The sequence below is a fragment of the Chaetura pelagica genome, unplaced genomic scaffold (assembly GCF_000747805.2).
Source record: "Chaetura pelagica isolate M959 unplaced genomic scaffold, ChaPel_1.0 scaffold534, whole genome shotgun sequence".
Lineage (NCBI taxonomy): Eukaryota > Metazoa > Chordata > Aves > Apodiformes > Apodidae > Chaetura > Chaetura pelagica.
This window is the reverse complement of record NW_009953065.1, coordinates 976,937-987,642: the sequence shown is the minus strand read 5'-3', so window position 1 is coordinate 987,642 and position 10,706 is coordinate 976,937. Positions and strand designations below refer to the sequence as shown.

The following is a 10,706-nucleotide window of genomic DNA, read 5'->3' as shown; positions in this document are numbered from 1 at the left end:
GATGTTTGGTTTATAAAATGTACCTCTTTGTAGAGATGGAGTTGAAAATGTTATAAAATCCTCTCAAAAAAAGGAAAGAAGTAGGTTCTCAAATATTCTTTTGCATACTTAATTAGGTGCATGCACTGTTGTAAATATTTCTCTGTGAGGCAGAAATCTCACTGCCTAATTGCACTTTAGCGTATGTTTGCAGTTCATTACCACAAAGTGCATTGCTCTGTACCTGAAACCCCATTAGCCTCTGCTCTGCTGCGCCACCACAGCTGGAATCCTTGTGTTTGGCTCTTCAGACACAAAGACTCCAGTGTGGCTGATCTGCATTCAAAATCATTTATAGGCAATTTCCAAGTAACTTTGTCTGATACGGCTTTGAAGAAGACACTAGGGTTCTGGGGAAAGTCATTCTTAATGTCCCAGTGGCACTTAATAATTAGCCCTGTGAAATTAAGGTGGGATTTGAAAAAAAATGCTGCCCCGTAATTCAAATTTTCATGCTTCATTCTTATTCAGAGTATTTTGTATTCTGCCTCCATAATCCTGATTATTTTACAATTACACATTAATCTTCAATATAAAGTGTTTTATAGAAAATGGATTTGAAGGACATCTGTTTTTAGAAGTCCAAACCATGGTTATGTGTAATCGTGGCTATAATTTTGATAAGGGGGCTGCAGGCTACACAGACAGAAAACCTGAGGCCCTGAGACTGGAACTTGCACAGATTCAGTCACCTAAGGCAACAGTGAGCCCCCAAAACCCTGCAACCCCAGGAAGGTCCTAATGTCTTGTGGCACTTAGCAGCCCAGGTCCCACCTCACACCTATACTAGTCAAGGGCTTGGATAGCCAAGGGCATGCACAGCATCAGCACTAAGTGAAATAAACAATAAAGCCCTTAAACACTGGTTGAAAACAGATCTCCTGCACCTTGGAAAAAATGTCTTAATCTCCTGCCTGCAGAAGGGAGACCAACACTGTGAATTGCAAGCAGAAGTAGGGGCATAGGTACATGAGAAGGAGCAAGCCACAGAGAGAAACTGGGCTAAAAATAGACCTTTCTACAGCATCCCTCATTGTCCTTACATGCCATGAAGATGTCTGGGTTTCTAAGACTCCTCGGTAATGGCTCAGGCTTCAATGCCACTTGCTGCAAAGCTCAGCTTTGTGGCTCAAAAGCCTCTTTATGGGTCCATCCCTCAGTCCTTTATTTATGAGGGTAGAGAGAGCTCTGCTGTTTTGGCCATCTTCCCCAAAGTCTCACACCTTTTTTTTTTTTTCAGTTCTCAATGATGAGAAAAATCAAGGTGACTTAAGGCAAAAGTGGAAATGTCTCCTCAGTTCCTGGGCTTGGTCAAGGACAAGATCCACAGGGCCAGTGTACAACAGTTAAAATCAGTGGTTTCCTCACCAAGTGAGCAAACACCAAAATCATAATTAAAATTTCTGCTTCCATTTTCAATAATTTACAATCTTTTTATAACATTTTGTCATTGTTTCGTTGTTTTTTTCCTCTTGTATTCAGAGGGAAAAGAAATAAGATTTAATAAATAAGATGAAGAATCCACATGACAGTACAACAGCCTAAAGGGGAAAAGGAGACATTTCTAATCTTCACTGTCAATAACTCATTTATTTATCAATGCTGCTGCATATTAGCATTGCTTGGACAGCCAGGATTTCCTGGGGAAATGCTGGCTGGATTAATTGCCAGGACCACTGGCACTAATGTTAAGTATTCTTGGCTTCCTAGGGAAGAATGAGCATGTCATTAACCAGCTACTGGAAGAGGTGTTCCCATTACTATCAGTCTCCCACAGGCATGGGTATTTTTAGCCCATTTCTAGTAAGGCAATGAACATTTATTTCCTAAGAGAAAGGAAATATATTGAATTAGGGCATTATGCCATCTGCCTTAACATGATTTGTGGAAAAGGTAGAGACTGCCCATTCCTGGGACAAGCAGTGGTGATGGTAAGGCAGAAAGGTTACTCCTTCCATAAATCTGTAGCAGAGTTACAGTATATAGGCATCTTGCCTTTTCTCTGATGCAGATCAATTGCTCAGAGAGTAGCAGGGAAGGCCATTTTTCTACTCCTGTTACAAGGCAGGCCCAGTGACAGAGGGAAGTGGCTTATGTTTAATACTCCACTAAAGCTGAGATCATGGAGTCTTGAACAAATATGTAACTGCATACACAGGATAGGCAGGGAAAGATGGAAAATCCTATTCAGGATTAAAAAAATAAGAAACAAAAGAGATTGTCAAGAAAATGTAACTTACTAGGAACATAAGGAGGGTCATTGATATCATTAGCAGCACACCCAGGATACTGGCCTCTCAGGAAATTGGATGGTTCATTCATATCCTTTAGTAAAGAGAACAAGACACAAGTCAAAAGCCTATTTTTTTTTCTTTTTTTTTAGAAGAAAGAAGGGCAAATATAATGAGACTTACAATCCAGATCCCATCATAGTCAAGGACATCCTTAAATTCCAAACACATCTGGGTCCACCACTCCACTGTCCTGGGGTTGGTGTAGTCAGGAAACACGGAGTCTCCGGGGGGCCAGGCCTAGAGTCCACAGGTATAACACCTGGTTATAATTTATGTTACATGGCTGCTTTGTCACTCTGAAGCAGCAATAGACCAAATGCGTTAGATAATTTAACGAACCAACCTTTCCAACAGCAGGAGTTACACCATCAGAGTTGTTCACCCAGACTCCCATTTCCTGGCCAAGATCATAAGGTCTGTAAGTGCCTGGTTCTTCGTCCTTACTTATGAAAGGGTCCTGAAGACAGTAATTATATTTCCATTATTGAAATCCCAAAGGCAACAGTTATTTTTGTATTTGTATATTTTAGAGAAAGTTGGATTATGTTCTTAATGCAGATTGCAATGGTGTCAGAGAAAAACAGTATCAAAATTTTGTAAGAGTTGAGAGCACACAATAATTTTGAAAATTCACTAAAGATATGTTGCTTTTCTTGTATAAGGCAAAAGTGATGTGAAATTATTAAATATCTTAATGTTTGGGGCTTTTTAATGAGACATTCTGTGTTCAAATTATTTTAGAGAGGCTCTAGATTTTCCTTTACCCCCTGCCAAGGTATCTGACCAGGGTGCCACACTGGGTATTCCTACACTCGGAAACCTCTGGGTTTCCTCCAAGGCAATCCTCGCTCCAGCTGTCTCAGCAACATCTGCTCAATGCTAGAATAACTAAAATTTCTCAAGTGGTGTAAAGTTGGGACACATCTGATCTCAGAAGGCACTAATTAGCCCTCCCTTCAAATCCATTGAGAGACAAGGGTGTTTTTTTCCAGTCTGGTGCAGAAGAATCCAACTCACGTACGCCTGCAGGGCCACACATCTGTGTTCTCCCCAGGCATGAAGACCACAGCACTTTATACCCCATAGCGATTAACATACAAAAGAACTGAGTTAACCCCTGAGCAGGGAAGGTCTTAGAAGAGAAGAGCTATGCTGGAAGAGCAGAGCTGTGCTGGTGGTTGGTGAGGAAGAAGGGAAAGAAGGTGCCCAAGCAGAAGTTTCCCTGCAACCCATGGCGAGATGGCAGCTGTGCCCCTGCACTCGTTGAGGAACAAATGTGGTGGAACATTCCCTGAAGGTGCCAGGAGGGGTGAACTTGGCCATTGGACTTGGATTTTGTGGCCAGAGGATTTGCTGCCTGTGGACTCTGATTGCGCAGCTTTAGAAGACCCCGGTGCCAGGGGAGTTTGTTCCTGAAGGAGCCGGTGACTCTGTGGGAAGCCCAGGCTGGAGCAGCTCCGGACCTCGTGGGAAGGACTCATGAAGGAGAGGTTCATGGAGGACTCTCTGCCATGGGAGGGACCCCGTGGGGAAGCAGGGGAGGACTGTAAGGAATCCTTCTTCCTGAGGAGGAAGGAGCAGCAGGAACCACCAGCCTGTGAACTGACTCTAAACCCCATCCCCTGTCCCCCTGTGCTGCTGGGGGGAAGGAGGGAGAGAAACCGGGAACAAAGTGATTTGGGCCTGGGAAGAAGGGAGGTGTGGGGTAACATATGCAAGCCCTGCTCTTTGTGTTGTCTGTGTCCTGTGTGTGTTTGATTAGTGAGAAATTAAATTAGTATTTTTTTCCAAAGTTGAGTGTGTTTTGCCCGGGACCTTAATTAGTGAAGAGCCCTCCTTGTCCTTTGTCTCGACCCATGAGCTTTGTCCTCCTCATCCCAGAGTGTGTGTGAGGGGGAGCTGAGAGAGCAGCCCTGGGGCTGTTCCTTTGCGGGCCCAAAGCCAGGACAGCCATCAATCACCTAGCTCATCAAAAGGGATCCTCATCTGCTCCTGGGGAGGATGGTGGCCCCATCATGCCAGTAAGTAATAAAATTATAAATACTTTGAGATGCCAGTGAATGCAAGAGATACTATTCAACTCTGCCCAGCAGTCAACTGGGACTAAAAGGAGATAAGTGTTCTTTGCAATATGTCCCTAAGTGGGAGCAACTATCTGCTTTGTGTTATTTAGAGCAGAGTAAGATTGCAGCCATTTTAGAAGAATTTTCTCTTAGAAAATATTTTTTCTTCAGGTTCTTAGAGGCAAAATCTTTCTGTTATGAAACACAGTGGAGAAAAACATCACTCAAGGAGTTCTTCCATTCACTTGTAGCTACTAATAAACTAATAAACTTCTTAAGAAAAAAGCATATCTGATCCCAAATGGGCAATTTATTTAAAGGCACGTTTTAAAGCTCATTTTGATACCTAAAATAATTGCCTGATTTACTTGTCAGCCCTCTGACAAGCCCTTGTGAGGAAAGTTCATTTTTCCATGCCCCTGCTAAGTCCCTACCTTAAGTGCAAAATTCTGTTCAGCTTTAACTATCTAGCTCCAGTGTCACCTCCATGAAGACTGTAGCTGTTCATTAAGATTTTAACTATTCAATTCTTCAGCTCTGGAAAAGAGAAAACTGTCCATCTGCAATTATTATCTTATAATTGTAGAAAATGTGTCCCTCAAGGGACATGAATGCTGGAAGAAATCAGCTAATTACCTACTCCTAATCCAAACTTCTGGTTTCCTTCAGCTGAAAGGTTATTCTAGTGCATAAATCTAATATATTATGCAGGTGTGGTATCATCCTGAATAGAAAAAAAGCCTCCCAGCATTAATGGGTTGTTTGTGGGGGAGGAAGTTCATGTCTGTTAAATTTTCCCTGACTTATTTTTTTAGCAGCTCTTGGAGAGGAGGTGCTGAGCATCCTTAATTCCAGCTGATTGCCCTGAGACCAGAGGGCACCCAGCACTTATCCAGACTGATGCACTTCCACCTAGGGCCCCAATCATAGATTTTTGACGCACATTCACAGAAACTCACTGCTGGAAATTTTAGCCTCTACAGCTCATAGAGCTGGACTTTAAAATGTTAAAGCTATCAAACATTATTTTATATTTTAAATCATGAGCATGTTGCTATTGACTTTTAAGTAATTTGTTACTCATGTAATTCCCAGTTGCTTCTATTTTTAGTGAGATTTAATGGAAGTTATACAAGGTCTTTCATCAAAGCTCCTCTACAGTAATAATGTTTATAATTTTACATGGTAGTAATTCTTACTTTTAGAACTCTTCTCTTTGTTTCAAAGGCATATACTTGTTCTGACTCAGCTGAAGCATGCACGTGATTCAGCACAGTAATTATGACCAAGCACTGACACTCCTAGCCAAAATTTCCCTTAGGTGGAGGTGGCCTCTGAAAGAGATCAGGAGAGAGAAGTGCTGACAGACTGCATTTAGAGACTCCAATAATGGGAGTCTCCATGCTACCATAGGCACAGAAGGCTCTCAGCACTGAATGCAAGGATGGGGACAGGACTCCTGGTGGTGAGGCACCTGCCACCTCAGCAGTGGTGGCAAAACCGAGCTCAGGGTCCCTCTCTCAGGCAGGTTAGTGATGTTAATACTGCTGGCTGTCAGGGTCTGCACTTTGCTTGTGACCATAGCAGTCTGAGATGAGGAGGACTGAACCCATCTCCCCCAAATCCATTTACTGGAGGTTTTACATGACACTAAGTGACGGCATTCGGAGCCCATTTCCCAAAATCATCATGAAGGAGGCAACAATCTGCTGCACTTGGGAAACCCACTCATTACTGTCTCTACACAAAGGAAATCTAAATAGAAAATTGTTCTTTTGGTATCCAGCTGGCTTACGCTTGCCTTGATTGCAGTTACATGGTTTTGCTGTCACTTGGGAATGAAACTCTTCATACTGATGCTTTACATCACCAAAGAATGCTAGCAGTTGGTCTGACAGAAGCATCAGCAACTGTAATCAAGGGAAAATAGAAAACTTCTCTACCAGTGCAACCTGTACTTCCCATTAGCTTTTAAAATGAAGAACAAACTGGATAAGATTGTGTTCTTTTTCACAAGCTGGTCTGAAGAACTAGATCAGAAGAGAGACCTTAGTTACAGCTTAGTGGAAGGAGGAAATAAAGGCTAAGCTTCCGATCTGGATTCCCATTAGCTCACTGCATGAATTAAGAATTGTTGTATATTCCTTGCATCTGCCTGACAGCTGGATTTAGATTTATATAGCAACAGCTCCTTGCTTTGCTCTAGCATGCACCACCTGGGAAACTGAAAGAGCTTTAAAAAACTTGTTGAAATTAAACTCACAAGTAAGAAGATAATATAGCTCACCCATTAAACAGTGACTGCTTGCCTGTAGCTTCTTACCCAGCAGCAAGTGCTGGAGGTATCCTGACTGATGAAGAGGTGACTACCATGTATTCACTGAAGGGCAAGAGTGTGCATAGGAAGAGCTACCCCAAACTCAAGGTATTTTACTGATATACTCATGGTCTTGGAAACTTCTTTGAGATAAATAGATCAATAAGCAGGTGGTAATTTTTAGAGCAGAATTTAGGATAGAGGGAGCCTAAAATGCCTCATAGTTGGACAGAGCACTTGGTCCTGACCCCGCATGTGCTCATTTACCACTTGGTTAGATATTTACAATTATGTACCCAGTTAATTTTGGACTATTTTTGTCTTGATTTTGCTCTCCATCAGAGTGACTTAGTTATCTGTTACTGTTTAAACTCTGTGCCTTGGACCTCCACTGAGGGAAACTGTTTTCACTGTTGCACTCTGTAGCTCCTCCTGATTTACAGCAGCAGAAGAACCAGGACCTTCAGAGCAATGTATCTTTGAGGACAAATTGCTGGCAAACAACACTCGCTATATAGGCTGCTATTTCCATTATCCATATGTAATTGATCAGTTGGGCTGTGTGGTTTTTGTCTGAGATTTCTAGCAGAGAATGCAATTACAGTACAACAAAGTGAAGGGTTAGGCCAATAATAAATACAGAGCAAGTATTTTTGGTGAAACTATATTAAAAAAACCTACCAAAACCAAACCAAAACCCCCCCCCCCCCCCCAAACAAACCAATAAATCCTGCAGACTGAAGAACAGCAAATCTCACAACTGTATTTTAAAAAGAAGACACTGATATGGGTGTCTGTGGTGCTAACTATCCATCCTCAGTCATATGCTAAACTTAACAACAAATTGTGGAGGAAAAAGTAAGGACAGGGATGCACTTCTAACTTTATCTATTTGACAAGATAATGTGATTTTTAGATGAGGAAACTGCAGTAGCTCTCAGTAAGCATCTGATACAGTATAACAACTGAAGGAGGACCTATCCCACAATTTAGAACCCAGCTATTCAGTCTGTCTTCCCACAAGCATTTAACAGGACCCTCATGACAAGATGAGGAACATGGATCTTATTTTAAAAGGATTGGATGAACTTTGGGCCCAAACATAGTGGTTTGTCTGTTATGATTCAGCTGGACTAACTGGTCTCCTTTCAAGTATAATCATGTATAATGTAGGTAAATGAGATACAGGGCTTTGTCATACAAAACAAATTTTAGCAGAAAAAAGGAAATATTTCTGTCATTCTCCAAACATTGTAGGGGATCATCTGGAGCCCTGTGAAATCCAGCTACCTGCTACACAGGCAAACATGTTCAAACTGGGGCACATGTGGGTAAGAGCTGCTATGATGAGATCTGAAGACCTCACCCGAGAAAAGGATAATAAAATACTTCAATTCATTCAGCCTAACTAAATAGGCTGAGGGAGAACATGAAAGAAAGTTGAAAGACAACAGACTTTCAGTCTGAGGTAAAGTTGAATAGCAGTACCCAAATTAAAGTGTAAGCTGACCATCTAGGCTGGAAAATACAAGGCTGCAATTGCAGCCCGAAGTCCTGACAGGTTCTCTGTGGGATTGTCTCCTCTGCTTTTCCTCGTGGGTCAGCTCAGCCTGAGCCATCCCTGAAGCATCTTTTGGACCTGTTTGCAACACTCACTGGGGAGGGACCCTTGACCCTAGCGCTGGGCAGGGGGCTCCCTGTTCCACTCGCCTTGCTGATGGGCAGCATTATCCTCATGTTTACACTAAATCTTTTCTGCTACAATTTAAAGCACTTCTTCTGTTCCTAGTGGTTATGGAGAACACATGATGCCCCTTATCTCTGTGGTGACACTTGGCAGCCCGTGTGCACTGCTCTGTGTCTGGGCATCCCTGAGCCTTCCCATCCAGATGCTTCCCCACTGGAGCCACTGCTTCAGCCTGCCCTGGGGGGTGCAGCCCTCCTGGCACTGCACTGCTGGGAGGCCCTGCAGAGCATCATCAAGGACTTTTATTTAATTTATTAGTTTATGTAATGTTTAAATTAATAAATGTTAATTTAACTGGTCTCTGATTTCTTTGCCAGCATTGGCACTAACTTAGCTGTTGGAACAAAGAGTAATTTTGGCATGAAGACATGTATGGGGAATTGCTGGAGAGAAAAAGCAAATTTTGTTGGTAAAGAATGGGGAAAATGGTAAAAACTACAATTTTCTCTCCTGCCCAAATTTGTTTTGTCATGTCAATTGTGGTTACAGGTTCAACATACATTCTCCACAAATTTTCACACAAACTAAAGTATCTTACACTAATTTAGATAAAAAGTAAATGTAAAAAACATTAATTTTAGTTACTCATTTTATAGAGTTATTATGAATAATTTTTTTTCCCACTATTCAGCTGATTTTGTGTGCACATTACATTTGTTTTTTCATTTTTGGGAAAAGAACTGCATGAAAGCAATCCTGTCTCAACTCAGTCCTGAACAAAGGCAAAAATTCTCATAACTTGAGAAAAAGTGAAAGAGAATGAATGTTATGGTTTAACAATGGTGCTGGTAAAGAGATATCTGATAAATGCAACATATTTAAATATTAAATCTGTGATAAATTGTTCTTCAGCTCTTTTCAACAAATGACAAAACCAGGAAATCTGCTACAATAGCACACTTGCCATAGCACCCGGATACTACTATGAACACTATGTTGCAAATAGTGTTATAAATAGTGCTTATAAATGGAGAAATAATTAGCAACATCGTTAATTTACCAGAATAATGACATCGTGCATTCCTTCCTTCTTCAGCTGTTGGATGTACTCTGGCAGACCTGCAAAATTCACTTTGTCATAGGTAAAGTCCAGGCGACGATCCATGTAGTCAATGTCAAGATGTTGGACATCCTAAATATTTTGAAAGTAAGCATTATGTGAGTGCTTCATCCAGCTTGGCACAGGGAAGACAAGGACCTGTTGGAACAGCTCCAGAGGAGAGCCACAAAAAGGATCAGAGGGATGGAACACCTCTCCTATGAAGAAAGGCTGAGAGAGTTGGGGTTGTTCAGCCTAGAAAAGAGAACACTCCAAGGAGACCTTATTGTGACCTTTCAATCCTTAAAAGGAGGCTTACAAGAAAGATGGGAACAGGCCTTTTAGTAGGGTCTGTTGCAACAGGACAAGGGGTAATGGCTTTAAAATAAAGAAGAATATATTCAGACTATAGATAAGGTGGAAATTTTTTACATTGAGGGTGGTAAAACACTGGGACAGGTTGCCCCACCCCTGGAACCACTGAAGGTCAGGTTGGATGGGGCTCTGAGCAACCCAATCTAATTGAAAATATCTCTGCTTACTGCAGGGGGTTGGACTAGATGACCTTTCCAGCCCAAACCATTCTACAATTCTATTCTTGATGCACTTGACACAGAAAATCAGAATGTATGAATCTGCATTTCTGAAAGAGAGTTAACGTATGAAATAAGACCTAAGAGATTGACCATAATAACTGTAGAAAATGGTCAGACCAAATTCAGCTTCTATAAATTTGCATGGTAGCAATGGAAAAAATAGAAATGTAGAAGTCCTAGATTAGCAATTGTTTGGCAGTGATATGCATCAAAAGTTCCATAATTTATTTTTCAATTGCTGGCACCTCATGCAGCCAAGAGCAGCACTTAAAACTCATGTTTATAACCTGCTTTAAATGTCCTTTAAAGCTATTAGAAAGATATTCTATGCAAAACCACTACATAAGATTATGAACATCCTGTTCTTCTACAATTCTCTTAGCAGGATAATAATTTTTCCTCTATTGTAATTTTATCCATCTCACTTTGAATTGGAAAATTAGCATCCAGAGTGAAAAACTCATGCTTACGTATGGGATGTTGTAGCGGTGCATGCGATCAACGGTTTCCTTCAAAACATCAATGCTGCCATAACCCCAACGGGAGAGGTGAAATCCCAGAGACCAGTAGGCAGGCATGTGTGGGCGTCCAATGGCCTACAGCAGGCATGA

General features: G+C 41.5%; 1 protein-coding gene across 1 annotated transcript in view; it reads right to left on the bottom strand.

Annotated features, from left to right (window-relative positions):
• Nucleotides 1-10,706, bottom strand: part of LOC104387990 (maltase-glucoamylase, intestinal-like) — a 57,043-nt gene that overhangs the window by 21,634 nt on the left and 24,703 nt on the right. Inside the window, exons 8-12 of the mRNA XM_009996793.1 lie at nt 10,566-10,691; nt 9,461-9,592; nt 2,677-2,790; nt 2,454-2,570; nt 2,280-2,364 (exon numbers count right to left, since the gene is read on the bottom strand). Coding sequence (XP_009995095.1) covers nt 2,280-2,364; nt 2,454-2,570; nt 2,677-2,790; nt 9,461-9,592; nt 10,566-10,691 — 574 coding nt within the window. The remainder of the gene's footprint in view (nt 1-2,279; nt 2,365-2,453; nt 2,571-2,676; nt 2,791-9,460; nt 9,593-10,565; nt 10,692-10,706) is intronic.